This window comes from Mandrillus leucophaeus, unplaced genomic scaffold (genome assembly GCF_000951045.1).
Source record: "Mandrillus leucophaeus isolate KB7577 unplaced genomic scaffold, Mleu.le_1.0 Scaffold39, whole genome shotgun sequence".
NCBI lineage: Eukaryota > Metazoa > Chordata > Mammalia > Primates > Cercopithecidae > Mandrillus > Mandrillus leucophaeus.
The window spans coordinates 1385503-1404369 of record NW_012104142.1 but is presented as its reverse complement, the minus strand read 5'-3'; the positions used below and the strand labels follow the sequence as shown (position 1 = coordinate 1404369).

Here is an 18867-nt window from a genome sequence, read left to right as displayed (position 1 = left end):
TGTTTTTAATTTTTTGTAGAGATGGGTCTTGTTATGTTGCCCAGGCTGGTCTCGAACTCCTGGCCTCAAGTGATGCTCCTGCCTCAGCCTCCCAAAGCTTTTGGATTTACAGGCGTGAGCCACCATGCCGGCTCCCTGTATCTGAGTCTATGTCATCTGACCAAGTCAAGCTTGGCTTTAAAAATGCTAGCCATTCAGCATTAAAAATACCTGGTCTTCAAAAAAGCAAACAGAAGTTTTATTAGCTCCCTCCAAACTGGTTTGTATGCTAACCCGATTGCTTAGTAAAGGGCAAAAATATATGCTCCAAACCTGTCTTCATAAGTCCTTTTTTATGCACGTATTATTTCATAGGCACAGGTCCATGTAATTTCAGCATTGTGACTCTGGGCACGGCAGGGTTGATGAAAGTTTGTTAAAGGCCCAGGTTCCAGGGAGCTACTGATAGTGCCATCCACCAGACTGGGCCACAGCACCAGGTTCCAGGGGCACAGCCAGAGTGGTCATTAGGGGTCAGCGACACAGACCCCTGGAGCAGGTCCAGGAGGGGCCTGTTAATAGTGATTCTTCCCATTCGCATGTATTCCAGCACAGAACAGCACTGCATGGTCTCACCGATGAGAGAATGCATCTCACAGCATCTCTGGGCCTGGACTGCTGAGACTCGATGCTGCTTGCCTAGGTTGAGACATGATTACAGCAGGAACCTAGGTCTCATGATTTTCCTCTTGGGCTTCCCAGGACACAGCTATAAACCATAGCTATATTATAAAGGGCAGCTCTCAAGATGAGAGGGTGTTCAAAATTAAAGCAATAGATTGGCTAGGGGCATGAAGGGAGAGGATATGTTGTGTGTGAGAGCAGATATCCTCATTACGTATCTGAAACAATGCCCAGCTGGGATCTGTGACAATCTAGTCATTGCCCAACCTCCTTTTCAGCAATCACTCGGGGACGGATTTTCACTTCTCTGGGTGTATTCGTCAAAGCCTCGAACTCCTGGCTCTGCAGTCTCCCAGAGCAGCAACGGAATTCCCTGGGGATTCTGGAGACAGAGGTCGGAGATGGGCGGCCTGAGATTCTGCATTCTGACATCGGTCACTGCTGCCTGTCTATGGACCACACTTTGAGTAGCAAGGCCTTTGAGCCTCGTGTTTTCTCATCATGTGTCCTGGACATGGACAGCTGGTGGGAATATGGACTTTGAACCTGGAAGGCTCTCAAAAAATAACACACCAGCCGGCCTGTGCCTGCCGATCCCGCCCTGGGCTGCCTTCCTCCTGGGGTTTTAACATCAAGGAGGCAGTGGGGCTGGCCCCAGCCGGGAAAGACCTACTGCCTACGAGCCAGTGGGCCCACTTCCCTGTGGCTTCTGAAGGATGAAAACTGGGTTTCTTGCCCCGTCACCTGGTCAGCATACTTGGCTGTGCTGGCAGCCCTTGGTAACACCCAGATCAGATGTAAGTGGAGGAGCAGTTGATTTCCAGGGAAAAGGCCGGAAGAATCAACTCAGGGGAACTGCATCTTACCTGCCGCTGGGGAAAGGCGGGAACGCGACGGACTTTAGCTTCTTGTCCTCCGCCGCTGACAGGCAGTTTTTGATGGTCTCTTCAAGCTGTTCTTCACATTTGTCGGAGCCCCACTGAGGGATGTGACAGTGGATGACAAATTTGGCTGCGAGTCCACTGGATTGGCTGACGGCAGCTGGGACATAGGAGAGAAAATGCCGCGGGTTATTTCCTGAGGTTTCCTAGGTTATAGCCTAACCTCATCAGGTATCTGTTAGATCTGGAGATGAGGCAGTGATAGAGACGCTGGCCGGCCAGCATCCTGTGCTCCTGATGCAGACTGTTTAACAGAGAGCTGGGTTGGATGGCTTTGCACAGTTAGCACAAGCTTTGGGTAGAAGCATTTAATGCTTCTCTGACGCGTCATTTTCATATGGTCTGCCAAGTAGTCCCTGGGTTGGGCTACATCCTCACAATGTTCCTAGTTAAAGGGACACGTCAGATCCTCTCTGATGGCTGTGGTAGGTAAAGTAATGGCATCCCAAACATCCACATCCTACTCCCTGGAACCTGTGGGTGTTTCTGTACATGACAAAAGGGACTTTGCCAATGTGATTAAGTTAAGGCTCTTGAGATGGGGAGATGATCCTGGACTGTCTGGTGAGCCTGGGCCTGACAAGAGGGAGGTAAGAAGGTCAAAGGCAGGAGGAGGCCGTGTGATGAAGGAGCCAGAGAATGGAGCGAAGCAGCCAGGAGCCAGAGAATGGAGCGATGCCCCCGGAGCCAAGGAATGTTGCAGCTTAGAAGCTGGAAAAGGCAAGGAAGGGATCCTTCCCTGAGCCTCCAGAAGGAACCAGCCCTGCCAACACCTGGATCTTAGCCTCTTAAAACTCATTGTGGACTTCTAGCCTCTAGTACTGTAAGAAGATAAATTTGTGTTGTTTGAAGCCACAAACTTAGTGGTAATTTGTTACAGTAGCCACAGGAAATGAATACAGTGGCTTTTTTTTTTTTTAAATTTTTAGTTTTTTTGAGACAGTCTTTTTCTGTTGCCCAGGCTGGAGTGCAGTGGTGCAATCTCAGCTCACTGCAAGCTCCACCTCCTGGGTTCAAGTGATTCTAGTGCCTCAGCCTCTCAAGTAGCTGGGATTACAGGCATGTGCTAATTTTTAAAATTTTTTTGTAGAGATGAGGTTCTGCTATGTTGCCCAGACTAGTCTTGAACTCCAGTGCTCAAGTGATCCTCCTGCCTCAGGCACCCAAAGTGCTGAGATTACAGGTGTGAGCCACCACACCTGGCCTACTGTGGCTTTTAAAAAATAGCCATGCCTGGGCCCCACCCCCAGAGGTCCTAACTCAGTAGGTCTGGTGCAGGGCCTATGCTTACATGATTTTAGGACCTTCTATGAGTTGAGAACCACTGAACTTGATTGTACAGTTCCTTGGACAGGTATTGCCATTTGATGATCTCCACATGCCCTGCAGAGAGTGGGGTTTCAAAAGCGGGCTGTAAAATTGAATTAGGCCAGCCTTGTCTCATAATTTCAGTCATACTCCTTTGTTTTACTGTTTACTCCCCTAAACATGGCTCCCATTGGTGACAGAGTTGATACAGCCCCATGGCTGCTAAGCTCGAGAGAAGTCACCGTGGGACTCCCCAGGGGAGCAGTTCCCTCGGATCTGCCTGAGGCAGCTGCAGCTTCAGCCATGAGCCACGCAGGCCCCCAAGCTGCCCACGGGCGCCCTGTGCCCCTCCAGGAACCCAGGAATCGGCATAGCAAACGTCCGTGGCCACTAGGGGCAGCACTTGTAACAGAAACGTGTGTCCGCCGTATTCCAGAGCTGTGTGTGGGGTTGAGGTGAAAGACTGACTGGAAATCTATGATGCTCACCTAGTTTATGATAAGTATTTCCTGGCAATGTTCACAGTGTCAGGGAAGTGCTGACTGCACTTCCTCGCGTGGGTGGAAGCCAAATCCAAGGGACCCCCTCGCCCATCAGGGGAGGCTGTAGGCTCCTTGCCTTCCAGTGCCCAGAGGGGGCTCAGTGTCATCATATGTGAAAGCCTGAGTGCAGGACCCAGGCCACACAATACACCGAGGCTCTGGGTAGGGGCCCGCCACACGTGCTGACTCTATGACCATGTATATTTGTGCACCAGAAGCAGAGTGTCCCTTTTCAGCCTGAACAATGATGCCCCCAAAACTGGAGGCTGCTGTGCTGAGAACCAAGGACCCTGGGGATGGGCCTTGTCTGCATGGTGCGATTTTCCCGAGCACCTGGATGCTATTGTATGCCGGATGGAGTTTCGCTTGTTATAGTCATGGCTGATTTATTTCATATATTTAGAAAGTATAATCACGTTACTAGCAGAATGGTATTATTTCTCTAATGTAAAGTCTTTTTTTTGAGACAGGGTCTCCCCCTGTCGCCCAGGCTGGAGTGCAGTGGCTCAATCACGGCTCACTGTAACCTCTGCCTCTTGGGTTCAAGTGATTGGATTCTCCTGCCTCAGCTTCCCGAGTAGCTGGGATTACAGGCACCCGCCACCACGCTTGGCCAATTTTTTGTATTTTTAGTAGACATGGGGAGTTTCACCATGTTGGCCAGGTTGGTCTTGAACTCGTGACCTCAAGTGATCCACCCGCCTCGGCCTCCCAAAGTGCTAGGATTATATTGCACCCAGCCAAAAGTCGTATTTAAATAAAAGGAATATGTTCCTATTGGAATGTCAAACATCCAGTCAAGTAAAAAATGACTTTCAGGGTAGTGCACGATGACACTTCAGTCCAGAACAAAGTATGTTCATGGCAACTGGCGATGAATAACACGGCTTATAGCCGTAATGCTTTGTAATGTTCTCCAGAGGTGTCAAGGATGAGGGTCAAGTTATTGCAAGGGTTGTGACCCTGGTATTTGGTATAAGCACCTATCCACATAATGACTAGCGGCATTCTCTTACCTAATGTGATGTCGCCTGGTGAAGACCTGCATTCTGAGGGTGGCAGTGCTGCTGCTGGGAGCTTCTAGAACCTTCTCCCAGGTGAGCCATCACAGTTCTTGGAGTCACCACAGCAAAAGGGGACTCTAGGGTGGCCCCTTGTTCTGCTGAGAGGCTGCTACTGCTGATGCCTGGTTTCCATGACACTATGGGTTTTCTTTTAACAGTGCCTCAGTTTCCCACAATGGCCTCTCCTCTTCCTGCCTGTCTGGACCCAGTGCTCTTCTTTCTGCTGCAGCCCCAGCTCCTACGCAGCCATCTGCCAGCCATTTTCCTCCTTAGCTTTCAACAGGGACCTGCACCTCATGACCTTTCTGGGGCCCCAGGGCTAACACGTGCCCAGTAAAATGGCCATTCACTCCTGAAACCCGATTCCCCATTTTCCCTCTCTGTCACTGCAGACACCATCAGTTTCCTCTGCCTTGTCTCATTCCAGGCCCATGTGCTTCATTTTCACCCCCACTCCACCTCCACCCTCATCCAATACAGCTTTCTCGATGATCTTTGGGCCCCAGCCCTCCTTCTGCCAAACCATTCTTCATATGGTTGCTGGAGTCAAGGTCCTTAAACTCCACATTTAAACTCAGAATCTGCAACTGCTCCTGATTGCCAGGCTGACCTTACTGCAGTCCTCCCAGGCTCCCTTCATGGTCTGCCCCTCTCCCCTTGGAGTCTATCCATTTCTTGCTCTTTCTGGATGCCCAGTGGGCTCAGTCCCCTGCACACATGGGTCTGGCTACACCTGTGACTCCACACTTGGCTATCCTCCTTTGTCGCTGACTCCCTCGCCCATTCTCTCTGGGCCTCTGCCATGCAATTCAGCAGCCAGCTGTGCTGTGATATACTGTGCTACCCTGGGGTCCCTGCCTGGTTGTAAAGTTCAGGAGTGTTCAGGGCCTACATTCACATCCACATCCTGATGCCCGTGCCCGACAGCACACACTGTAGATGCTTAATGTGAACTGGTTCTGCCCCAGATGATGTCTTCACTGAAGCACTTTTGTATTCCTTGCTGCTGCCTGGCTCCTACCACAGTCACTGGCAGGCAGGTGCTCAAATATTCAACAAAAGAATGAAAGGCCCGACTTTTCATCAGCTTGTCAGCCTGGAAACCCTGGACCTACCCTTAGCTCCAGCTTCTGCCTCCCTGAACATGCAGCATCACTGCCTCTCACTGGCTCTGCTCCTGAAATATTTTCTTGATCCACCCTTCCCCACCCCCTGCCACAGGGTGGGCCTGCACTGCAGTTGGTCTGTTTTAACCATGTTAGGATGCACTTTTTTTTTGTTTAAACATTTTAATATTGTTGAAATCAGAAAGCATCTTAGAATTGCTGTCAGCCTGGAGCTGAGTTCTTCCAGAAAGAAATTACATTTCCTTCTATGTCACCTGGGGACACTACCCAACTAAGGCTATGTCTCACTCTCTTCTCTGCCTGAGGTTTTGAGCTGCACTGGATCTGGCTGCAAATCTTCAGGAGCACTGGCTTGTGGTTCAAATTCTTTTTCTTTTTTTTAAAGACGGAGTTTCACTTTTGTTGCCCAGGCTGGAGTGCAATAGCATGATCACGGCTCACTGCAACCTCCTGTGGGTTCAAGCGATTCTCCTGCCTCAGCCTCCCAAGTGGCTGAGATTACAGGCACCCATCACCACGCCTGGCTAATTTTTGTATTGTTACTAGAGACAGGGTTTCTCCATGTTGGTCAGGCTGGTCTCAAACTCCCGACCTCAGGTGATCCACCCACCTCTGCCTCTCAAAGTGCTTCGATTACAGGTGTGAGCCACCATGCCTGGCTAAATTCTTTAGTGAGGCTTTTTTCTCCCCCACTATATATTTGCTGCTCCTTTCTGCATGGTGGGTTCATGTCTTGCTTGCTTGCTGTTATAGTCAATGTGCCCCAGCTTTATGTGGGGCCTCCTATTAGACACCTTATTTTGGAAATTTAATTTTTTTTAGTGGTACATACAATAAAAATATATCATACAACTGATGGTGTTTTTAAATGAAATGCAATGTGCTGTTAGACAGTGGTGAACCGTCTCCCCTTCTCCATTTTTACCAAGGTGCTACCACTCACTGGCCCCAGGCCATGGCTTCTTACACCTAACATATTTGCACCAATGTCTTAGCTGAAAATTGAGTCCTGCGGCGCTCTCCTTCCTTCCAGGTTCATGTCTATTTCCTCGGTGCAGACTTTTGTATTCTTTCCAGCTAGTGTCTGGATTGCTGCCTCTCAACTTCTACACGTCTGAAATTGTACATCTTTTGTCCTCATACTTGAATGATAACGTAGCAAAATGTGGAATTCTTGGTTGACAGTTTTTTTTCCCCCCTTCAGTGCTTTGAAGCTATTTCTTTCCTGTTTCCAAACATCTTTTCTTGCTGATGAGAAGTCTGCTGTCACTAGAAGAACCATTATTTCTTCACAAATGATCTGCCTCTCGTCTTGGGTGACTTTGAAGGTTTCTTTTGATTTTTCAGTTTCCGAGGCTTTACCACAACACTCCACGTTTTGGATTTATTTTCATGTATTTTGCTTGATATTTTCAGCTTAAGGGCTCATGCTTCATCCTAGAAAATTCTCAGCTATGATCTCCTTAAATACTGCTTCTCTACTTTCTATTTCTGCCTTTGGAACTCTGTTTAGAAGTGTGTTGGTGCTGGGCACGGTGGCTCCCGCCTGTAATCCTAGCATTTTGGGAGGCTGAGGCAGGAGGATCACTTGAGCCCAGCAGTTCAAGATCAGCCTGGGCAACATAGCAAGACCCCATCTCTATTTAAAAAATAATTTAAAAAAGAAGTGTGTTGGAGCCTCTCATTCTGTGTAGAGCAGCTATTTTTCCTCTCCTTTGCACCCTATCAGGCAGTTTCTGGTGAACCTTCCCCACACCCAGGCCCCTAGTCCAGACACCATCTTAGATAACTGAGTTGGAGCTTGGTCTCATGGTTATATTGGGGATGTGGTGGAGCCAAACATTGAGTCAGAGGGCACTGTGGCCCTGGGCTTGGGTGAGGGCTCTCTTCTCCCTTCTGCTACCCTAGAAAGACAGATTTTTATACAAGTTGTAGCCCTGCATGGTGGCTAGAGCTTTGGCTTCCTGTAAAGGCCGCGAGAGTCTCATGCAGCCCCTTGCTTTGAGCAGTGAGTCTGGCTCTGGCCCTCTTTATACATGAAGCGACACTGCATCTTACAGACTTGGAGCCCAGGCCTGGGGCGGCGGCCTCCTGGAGGTGCTGCTGCAGCCCTCCTGCCTCTGTCTACATGGACGCTTATCTTATATTTGAGTGTGGCTCTGTCTTACAGTTTTTAAAGAGACACTGCATCTATTACTGCTATGCCTGTGGGGAGTGGTGGGTGGAGATTTAAAGTGTGGGCTCTTGTTCTTTCTGGACTAGAAGACCCCGTTACTTTTTTTCTTTTCTTTTCTTTTTTTTTTTTTGAGATAGAGTCTTGCTCTGTCGCCCAGGCTGGAGTGCAATGGCATGATCTTGGCTTACTGCAACCTCCATTTCCCAGGTTCAAGTGATTCTCCTGCCTCAGCCTCTGACTAGCTGGGATTACAGGCATGTGCCACCACGCCTGACAAATTTTTGTATTTTTAGTAGAGACAGGGTTTCACCATGTTGGTCAGGCTGGTCTCGAACTCCTGACCTCGTGATCCGCCTGCCTCAGCCTCCCAAAGTGCTGGGATTACAGGCATGAACCACCGTGTCCAGGCCCTACTTTTATAACAATCAAGTCTAATCTGGACAGCCCCCTGCTTAAACTTCCAAGTGCCCTCGTGTCCATGTAGGGTCAGGTCCAGACCCCTTTGCACAGCCCACAGACCCAGCCTCATCTTGACTGCTGTTTCTCTCCTCCCACGTGCTGACCCAAGACTCCCTGCTCATGCAAGACCGCGTCTCCTCACATGCAGTGGTCCTATTGCCCTCCATGTCCCACCCCCAAGGGCTCCCTTGGGGGTGGGACATGGAGGGCAATAGGACTCTCACTGCCGTCCTCCCACACTCCCCTACGCTGAGGTTGTGGCTCCTGCACCGTGGCCCAGTGATGCATCTGAGGGCAGCGGTGGGTTTTATTTTCCGCTGAAGCCCTGCAGCACTTGGCACTGACTGAGGGTACAAGGAGTGAACTGATTGGGAGTCGTGTGGGTGGGAACACTGATCTGAGGTTGGATCCACCTGTCAAAAACTTGCCCAATCGCCTGGACAAGAGATGTTCAAACAAAAACGTGTGCACAGATGTTCACTGCAGCTCTATCCACAATCATCAAAGGTGGAAACAGCCCAAATGTCCAACAGCAAATGAGTGGTTAAACAAAATGGAATATTATTCAGCCATGAAAAAGAATATAAGTACTGACTTTGTACTACTGTAATATAATATAAGCACTACTACAGTATGGATGAACTTTGAAAAAAATGTTAAATGAGAGAAGCCAGACAGAAAAGTCATATATTACATGATCCCCTTTATATGAAATGTCCAGAATAGGCAAATCCATAGATACAGAAAGTAGATTAGTGCTTGCCAGGGCCTGAGGCGGCACTGGGCAAGACTGCTTAATGGTTAGGGGGTTTGTTGGGAGAAAAGCTGAGTGTTGGGAGAAGCTGAGGCAGGGCTTGCATGTCTGACATAATGTGAAAGAGGCTTGGAACACGTCCAGGGTCCAGATTCTAAAACCCCCTGTGGCTGGAACACTGAGCTCTGTGCCAAAGGGCGGAAGGCTACCCCAACGCACCATAATCTGAGCCCAGGCATAAAACCCCTCGTGGCTTCGACAGAATCCAGGGCTCATGGCTCTAGAATGTGTCTAGACTTGCTGACTCCTTGTTCCTTGCTCTCCCAGGATCGATTGTATCTTGAGTTAAAAGAACCTGCTCTCCATTATCTCAAGTAGCAGAATATGTTCCAGATGCTTCAAAGGAAATGCTAAATTGTCATAGCTGTAGATCATGCGCTTGCCTTTCGACCCCCGCATCCTCACCACCTGTTTCTTTGTTTGATCACCAATAAATAGCCTGGGCTTCCAGAGCTCAGGGCCTTCGCAGCCTCCATACACTAGCGACAGCCCTTGGACCCACTTTCTGCCTCAAACTGTCTTTTCTCATTCCTTTGACTCCGCTGGACTTCATCAGCCCCACGACCTGGTGTTGGGTCCGATCACCCCAACAGGGTTTCTGTGTGAGGTGACATCAAAGCTCTGGACTAGGTAGTGGTGATGGCTGCACACACTGTAAAAATACTTAATGCTACTGAATTATACACTTTAAAATAGTTCCAGTGGCTGGGTGCGGTGGCTCATGTCTGTAATCCCAGCACTTTGGGAGGCCAAGGTGGGTGGATCACTTGAGGTTAGGACTTTGAGACCAGCCTGTCCAACATGGCAAAACCTCATCTCTACTAAAAATGCAAACGCTAGCCAGGCATGGTCGCATGCGCCTGTAATTCCAGCAACTTGGGAAGCTGAGGGACAAGAATCGTTTGAACTTGGGAGGCGGAGGTTGCAGTGAGCTGAGATGATGCCACTGCACTCTAGCCTGGGTGACAGAGTGAGACTCTTTCTCAAAAAAAAAAAAAAAAAAAAAAGAAAAAGAAAAAAACATAGTTCCAATTTTTGTTAAGTCCTATGGTATGTGTATTTTATCACACACACGCGAAGTTCACCCAATGGCTCTAGATCATTTTGGGGGATCTGATGCAAATTGACTTGAATTATTCAGACATATTGGAGTTCCCAGGACATCTGAAAGGATCCCCATAGGCCTGCTCAAATTCCCTGAGATGCTAAAATAGCTTTCTGATTAGTTATGGCATACTTTGTCTCATAAGCTGAACAGGCATCAGGCACGTGAGGCTGGAGACTCAGAGAGGAGGGTGAGGCCATGCTGGTGACAGGAGCCTAGTTCCACACTTACCTTCGGCGACTTCCAAAGGGCCTTGGGATTTGCGAAGCTCCTTTACCGTTTCCAAGAACTCTTTTCCCCCAGCCTTTTCCAAGGCTTTACCTGCAAAGGAGAGCAATGGGAAGCCACTGTGGTTGTTCTTTCAATCTAATTACACTGTTTGACATATTTGTAGTAGGCCAGGAAAAAAAAAATAGTACAGTTAGAAACTAGGAATTGAACTTCCCAATTGTTATCCTGGTTTGCCAGTGGTCAGGGGAGGCAGGGGTCTCGGGGCATCAGTGTAGCAGACTTAGATTGGCAAGCTTTTATCAAGGATCTTTTAAGGGGTGATTTGGCCATAAAGCGGTCTCATGGCCTGAGTCCTGTAGATGATTTAAAAACAAAACAACAACAAAAAACTGAGATTCTAGTGTTGTGTCCTACAGGTTTAGTACTCATGTGGAGAGCTCTGAAGTCCCGGTCCCATCACAGTGCCATCAACATACTGTAAGTGCTTGAGTCAAAGGACAGACACAGGCCCAGGGCAGCCAGGCATGTTGTTACCCCAACCCGGTGCTCAGTTTTCAATGGAGACACGTGGAGAGGCTAATCTCTAAGGACTTTCCTGCCAGGAGATGCCCTGAGCCTTTGATGTTAGGGGAATGCCCTACTCTTTGTTTTTTTTCCTACCTCAGCTCTTACTTCTACACAGGCCAAGTGGAACCCCATGGGAGATGACAGGCCTCCACCTCTGACCCCGCAGGAACCCCGTCTGTGTGCGTACCAGCCGCAGGAACCCCGTCTGTGTGCGTACCAGCCGCAGGGACCCCGTCTGTGTGCGTACCAGCCGCAGGGACCCCGTCTGTGTGCGTACCAGCCGCAGGGACCCCGTCTGTGTGTGTACCAGCGCATCCAGCTCTCATGTCTCTGAGACAGCATGGGTGTTTTTTCCAGGCTGGGAGGACGACGGCTTTGGCAGCAGAGTATTTTTCAGGTGTTTTCATCTTCGAATGAACTTGGTGATCTGGATGTCTGGGGCAAGTCTCAGCTCTCTCTTTATGAATCATCACTATTACTATGATTCAGTTCAGAGTCTTCCCCAGGGCCTGGGTGGTGATGCTTCCCCACTCCACACTCGAGCCTCAAGTATATGTGGAGAGCCATAGTACATTGTGCAGATCGTTTAGGACAAGTGTCTATTCCAGTGGTCACTGTCCACTGGGGAGGGCGTGCAGAGGGGATTTCTTCATTAATGTGCTTGGGTTTCCATGATGCAACTGAGAAATGGTGATTGTGCATCATACCCAGCGCCTCTGAGGCTCCTTTCTGGCCTCCCGATTCCTGAGCACTGTTGATCTATTGGGTCCAGAAGCCTGGAGAAGGCTGGGTAACCGAGGCTGGTAGCCAGTTCATGTTGAGAAGCAGAGGACTAGGTCTACACTGGTGCCCTCTGCATTCAGGTCAAGGGCCAAATGGGAATGTGCAGAAGGCAAGGGGAATCCACCCTCCTCACTGAAGACTTTTAAGAGAGAGGTATTTTTCTCTCTACAGAAGCATTCCCAAGAAGGAAAGGAGCAATGCTAGAATGAGAATACCACAGCTTTGCAACTCCTAACAAATGACGGAATCTAGAGAAGAGGCATCAGTGGCCCCAGCATCACACCAAGACAGCCAACCAGGCATGACACGCCTCCAGGCACGCGCGCTCGCCACTCACCAAGGAGTCTTGGCAAAGTTTTCGAACCTATACCTCATGAAACCTCTAGATCCAACCACCAAGTTATAAAAAAGCAAAGAAACATGTTTCATGATGCCAGGAGGATGTAATCCACAAAATCCGTACTGCATGAAACCCCATAGGACAAATGGCCCAGCTTCCTCAACAAACGAATTGCAAAGAAATAAGAAAGAAAGAGATGAAGGAGGAACCTAAGGTATAAGAGACTTATCAACCAACTGCAGTGCGTGGACTGATTTGGATCCAAAATCAAATAAACACATTTTCTTTCTTTCCTTTCTTCCTTTCTCTCCCTGTCCTTCTCTCCCTGCTTCCTTCTCTCCCTTCCCTTCCTTCCTTTCTCTCTCTCTCTGTCTCTCTCCCTCTCTCTCTTTCTCTTTTTCTTTCTCTGTCTTTCGAGACTGGGTCTCACTCTGTGTACTCTGTGGCTCAGACTGGAGTGTAGTGGCGTGATCACCGTTCACTGCAGCCTAGAACTCCTGGGCTTAACTGATCCTCCTGCCTCAGCCTCCCACCTTAGCTGGCAGCGCAGGCATGTGCCACCACGCCCAGCTAATTTTTGTATTTTTTTTGTAGAGATGGGGTTTCGCCATGTGCCCAGGTTGGTCTAGAACTTCTGAGCTCAAGTGGTCCGCCCACCTCAGCCTCCCAAAGTGCTGGGATTACAGGTATGAGCCACCATACTCAGGCCCCCCTTTTTTATAAGAGATGGGGATCCCACTATATTGTCCAGGCTGGTCTCAAATTCCTGGGCTCAAGCAATCCTCCTGCCTCAGCTTCCCAAGTAGCTGGGACTACAGGAGTGTGCCGCTGTGCCTGGCTTAAACAAATGTTTAAGAAACTTGACATTTATGATGTAACTGGAATTGGAACACTGGTAATTTGTTGATACTGCTATCTTTTTAAAGGTACAATAATGGTATTGTGGCTGTGTTGTTAGTAAACAGCCCTTATCTGTTAGAAGTCATTGTGAAATATTCACAGATAAAATGACTTCGGCAAGTATGTGGAGGGGGTAAGAGTTGAAACAAAGGTGGCCATGGGTGGTGATTACTGCATCTGATTGAGTAGGGTTTCATTATAATTTTCTGTTATTTTTGTTTATGCTTGACTTTTCCCATAATAACATAATGTTTTGAAAAGATTAAGGCAGGGCCTTGTCTGTTGGGATGATTAGTTTGGGTGACGGTGGTAGAGAATGGAATCATAATGGGAGGGACTCCTCCTAACATAGCAGCAACAAAACAACTGTCAATTACTAAGTGCCTAGGAGCCCAGCACTGTGCCAGGCCCCATCAGCCCTATGGGACAGGTACTATTGCTATCCTCCCTTACAGAGGAGGAAACAGAGGTTCAGGGAGGTTTAGAAGCCTGCCAAAGGTCACACAGCTAGGAAGCAATTCAGAAAAGCCGGGACAGTCCAGGCAGGCTGACCTGGAACCTGCCCTCTTAACCACTTGGCTGCCTTTAGCCCATTTCTCCTCACAAGACCCTGAAGAGGTTGGCCTTAGAATCCACTGCTGGAATCTGAGCGTGGATTTTTGCTCTCAGACCAGTGCTCTTTATACTCTGCCACCATGCCAATTAAAAAAAAGAAGCATATTGTTTTTCTTACATAAAAATTTCATTACTATAGAAATGTGTAAAGTATGAACACTGCAATGTGTTAGTGAGAGGCAGGACACCTATTTAAAAAGCTCCAGATGAAGGCCACTAGAGGGCGTCCTTCCATGGAGCGTGGAAGGAGACTTGTTTCTCTGTAATGCTGACTTTTCCCAGAGCTGTCCTGTCTCCTTTTCAGCACAGCAAATGGCCTCTGATGCCAGGAGGAAGCCCTGAGTGAGTCTAGCTGCCAGGGGCCCCCGGTGCTACCACCCAGGGCTGAACTACTAGCATCTACCTCAAATTGCCTCCCTCACAGGCAAGCCCTGTACCCTAGGGACAAAGCCCCTTCTTTGCTTACTTTACCCTTTCCATGGAGAATTTAAGGCAGTTCTGCTTGGCAAAAATGGATGGGACGGGGACTGTTAGCATGCTGTTATTTACAGCGCCCGTAACAGCTTACCCTCCCAAGCTCCTCCACCCTGGCTAGTAATAGCTCCCTCTGCCACTCGTGGGACAGGTGGCAAACCACAGGCAAAATAACTCAGTGCTCATAGCTTAATGGACAACCTAATTTTTTCTAGATGTCCATTTCCCTTTTATCAATAGCACTCTCAATATTTAAGCTTACGATATATGTAAACATGTACGACAATATTTACAGTAGCACTATTCACTATAGCCCAAACTGGAAACGACCCCAAATGTCATCAGTGGTGGGATAGATCAATAAACTGTCATATATTTATAGAGTGTGATACTATGAGCAAGGAAAATGAATGAATACAATCATAACAACATGGATAGATTTCACAATACTAAGTTGAGCAAAAGAGGACAAGATTTCATTTTTACAAAATTCAAGACAGATGAAACCCATCTCTGCTTTGAGAAGAAAGGACAGTGGTTACCCTCGGAGGACATACTGACTGGGAGTGGGACTGAGGGAGACTTCTTGGGTGCTGGTAAGGGTCTGCTTCAGGATCTTGGTGCTAGTTGCACAGTGGGGTTCACTTTGAGAAAAATTCATCAAGCTCTACGCTAACGATTTGCTTTTACACAATACCCCAATAAAAATTTCAAAAATATATGCAGAATTAAAAGTTAGCTTCTCTCTAGTGAAGCTGTTCAACTACACATAAAGACAGAGTTTGACATGGGACCCCAGCAATGGGATAGCCAGTTGGCAATGACCAGCTTCACAAGAACTTGCCTGAACAGTGGCCTATTCTACGGCACTTCTACTGAAGTCTCAGGACCTTACCTATATCTTCTTTGAGGTCAATTTCGGCTGTGGTTGGGTGGACAATGCCCTCCACTCTCATGGAGCCAATATGGCTGATGTCACTCTGGGTTAAGGACAGCTGCATTAGGAAGAAAAGGTGGAGAATGTGGAAAAGATAAAATCCTGTTGAAAAGTCCTCATATTTTACTTGCATTCATTAATTCTCTTTAATTATTCATACCCAGTGTCAACATAGGGGCTGCATAGAGAGTGACAACCTCCAGTTTCCCAGGTGTCTGGCTTGCAATAAGCTCTTTGAGCGCAGAAGATTTGCTCTCCACTCTGGGGCTGGCAGCATGCAACGAATCCATTTCCTCTTCCCTGGAACAGGAACAGGACCTCCCCTCTCCTTTCTTTCTTTCTCTTACAGCTCATGCCTTTGGTTCCCAACCCTGGCGGCCCTGGTTTTCACTGATGCATCCTCTGAGCAGCTCCTGCAAGGAAGCCCAGGGCTTGCTCTCTCTTTTCCCCTCAGCATCCTGCATTCTCCCTAGAGGAGCACAAAATTAGTGGGGCAGGGCTCTGAAGTCAGTAACCTTGCTGGAGAGAAGTAATGGGCTCTGGGATCCTGACCTGGGGGTGTCTGGCTCCCTTGCCCTTTGGAGACCACAGTCTTGGGGCTACCGTTGGGAAATGCTACCCTATGTGTTCACAGTAGAGTGGAATGGAGGGCATTCTCTATTGGCCCACGTGAGCGAGACCTTTATATTCCCTTAGCTACATGAGAGAAAGCTAATTGTCATGTAACAGTGAACAGGCCAGAGAGGGGACGTAAATTCCACCTCTTTGTTTCCCTGCTTTAATCAGTGATGAATTAGCAACCAGCCACACCGATGCTCTTCTTAGAACATGCTCTTCCCAATTCTTTGAATGGAGGCTTACTGTGTTGTCAGGATGGAAACATTCAGCTACCCGAGATATGATTAACTGACTCTTACCTTGGGTGTCTTATTTCAGCCCCAGTTGACTTGGTAGATAAATTGTCTGCTCAGTAAACTTTACACTTGTAGGAATGAATTATTTGCATGTCTGGCTGGGCTGCTGTTGTGTTGCTGAAGACTGTTCAAATGTATAGCCCTGTTTGTTTTCTTTCTAAAGCCTAGGAAGGCAGGCAGACTGAATTATTGGCAAATAATTCATTTCTAATACCAAGGATATTCGGGAAACATATATTTCTATTTTCTTTCTTTGATAAATTACATTGAACCATGTAAGATGGGCCTCTCAGAAGCTGTTTGAGAAAGTTAGCTATGGATTTTTTTTTGGCAGATGTAGAAATAACTGGGGTGTGCGGAATTCCCAGCAAAACCAGTAATGCCATCCTATCTACTGACCAGAAAGAGCCTCCATGCTTACCCGTCTGACCAATGTTAGCAATAACAATTCTCAGCAAAAAAGAACAATTCTCACTCTCACAATGCCGACACTGCCACAGCTCTTTAGTTTAAAAATGAATAATTCAAGACTGCAGTGAAAATCATTACTGGGGAGCAAGGGAGGCATCGTTTGTAAACAGTAGGTTATAAAAATACAGTAGTGTTTTAATATAGCACAATGCAATTCTCTTTGTTACCTTCTGTCCCAGAACAAGGCTCTTAGAAGACAGAATGGTGAATCCATCCCCTGGCCCGTCTTCAGAGGTGGAGTTTGAAGTTCCTTCTTTGTCGCTGTCCTTTGGTTTGGACTGTTGGTAAAAATCAGAAGGCCAGATGAGAACCAATCCAGAAAAAGCCTGAGGTGCCTTTATTAAGCTCTTCTCATGGCTGCCACCAAGTTGAATATGAAAGGAAGCAGTTAGGTGATGTGTTCTGCTGTTTCTTGAAGGAGGGAAGCAAAAGTCAGCAATATAAGAAAAGGGTACCCCAAAATAGGAAAACAGAAAGTGTGTTAAAGGGCTCACGTGTACCTACAGTCCTCACCTACCCCTGTGCACCAATGCATTGTCCTTGCTCATTTCAATGCCTGCAGCTCAGGACAACAAGCACTGGAGCCGGGTGGGGCCGTTGATAGCCCATTGCTTAGCCTTCTTTCTCCCCAGGATTTCTCGGGGCACAGAGGCAGTGTGGAATGAAACGCCCACAACTTCTACAGCAGGGCTGTCCAATAGAACTTTCTGTGATCATGGAAATCTTCTGTTTTGATCCTCAATGATGTTGCCGAGTGCTTGAAATGTGGCTGGTACAATCAAGGAGCTGAATTTTAAATTTGATTTAGTTTTCATTCAAATCTAAATAGCCTTGGCTGGGTGCTTTAGCTCACACTTACAATTCCAATGCTTTTGGAGGCTGAAGCAGGAGGGTCACTTGAGCCCAGGAGTTTGAGGCTACAGTGAGCTATGATCTCGCCACCGCATTCCTGTGCTCCAGCCTGGGTGACAGAGTGAGACCCTTGTCTCTTAAAAAAAAAAAAAAAGCTACATGTGACCAGTGGTCACTGTACTGGGTAACATAGGAAAACATTATTCTATCAGTGGCATCTCAGAGCTAAGCTACCTAGCATTATCAAGCTATGCCAAACACCTGAAATTCCACTGGTGAAACTGAAGGAACGCCTGCAGGAGACCAGAGGCTGTCTGGAAGGCAATACGGAGCTCTGCAGAGACCTACAACGCAGGTTCCTGGCTACCGTCTCTCACTTCAGATTTTGCTGGGGGTAGTAAAAGGGATCTGAAAACCATCCCTGCTTAGGGTTTGGAAACCTAGAGAAGACCCTGTTTGATGATTTCAGCTCTAACCTCAAAGGCCCTTTCTTCTTTTACCTGTACGTTCTTGTCATTTTCTTCCGGCACCAAGCTGCAAGAGTCCTTGGTCCTTCAGAGGTGCCTGCTACGCCGTCATTGTTCCATCTTTAAACTTGTGGTGTCTTAGTGTCTGTTTGGGTTGCTCTAACAAAATGCCATAGACTGGCTGGCTCACGAACATCAGAAACCTCTCTTTTTTTTTTTGTTTCCGAGACAGGGTCTTGCACTGTCACAAAGGCTCGTGTGCAGTGGCACCATCATGGCTCACTGCAGCCTCTAACTCCTGGGCTCAAGCCATCCTCCTGCCTTGGCCTCCCAAAATGTTGGGATTACAGGCATGAGCCACTGTGACTGGCCCAGAAACTTGTTTCTCATAGTTCTGGAGGCAGGAAGTCCTTGGAGCAGGCAGATTCCGTGTCTGGCAAGGGCTCACTTCCTGGTAGATGACGCTTTCTAGCTGTGTCCTCACATGGCAGAAGGGTCCCTCTGCCTTCCTCAGGCCTCTTTTATAAGAGGACTGTTCCCATTCATGAGGACTCCGCCCTCACGATCTAGTTACCTCTCAAAGGCCTCACCGAGTAATCCTATGCCCCTGGGGTTAGGTTTCAACATATGAATTGTGGGGGAACACAGACATTCAGACCATTGCAGTGGGAGTGCCTGGCTCAGGACAGGCAGCCTCGGCTCACCTTTTTGGACGTCCGTGGTTTGGCAGCCTTGGATTTCTTCCCCCCCTTCTTGCCTGACGTGGCCTTTCTGCCTCTTTTCTCTGGGGGCGGGGAGAGGATCGTTTCCGACTTGCCTTTGGTCCCTCGCTTTTTGGCCAGCAGTTCGGGGTGAATTCTGGGCAGGACGCCTCCACTGGCGATGGTCACTCCTTTTAGCAGCTGAAGAGAGAAACGCATGCACTCATGTAGCAAACAGTCAGCTAGTTCTCAATTTCATACAGTTCTTTTTTTTTTTTGAGATAGAATCTTACTCTATAACCCAGGCTAGAGTTCAGTGGCGAGATCTTGGCTCACTGCAGACTCCGCCTCCAGGTTCAAGCAATTCTCCTGCCTCAGCCTCCTGAGCAGCCGGGATTGGAGGCACCTGCCACCAC

The 18867-nt window shown here is 48.1% G+C and overlaps 1 protein-coding gene across 2 annotated transcripts in view; it reads right to left on the bottom strand.

The window, feature by feature from the left end:
• LOC105547444 (core histone macro-H2A.2) overlaps nucleotides 1–18867 on the bottom strand; it is a 65683-nt gene that overhangs the window by 1547 nt on the left and 45269 nt on the right. For both annotated transcript variants that reach the window (XM_011991045.1, XM_011991047.1), the window contains 5 exons: nucleotides 18455–18652; nucleotides 16599–16709; nucleotides 15005–15104; nucleotides 10431–10520; nucleotides 1530–1704 (listed from right to left, as the gene is read on the bottom strand). In XM_011991045.1, the coding sequence (XP_011846435.1) occupies nucleotides 1530–1704; nucleotides 10431–10520; nucleotides 15005–15104; nucleotides 16599–16709; nucleotides 18455–18652 (674 nt within the window). The remainder of the gene's footprint in view (nucleotides 1–1529; nucleotides 1705–10430; nucleotides 10521–15004; nucleotides 15105–16598; nucleotides 16710–18454; nucleotides 18653–18867) is intronic.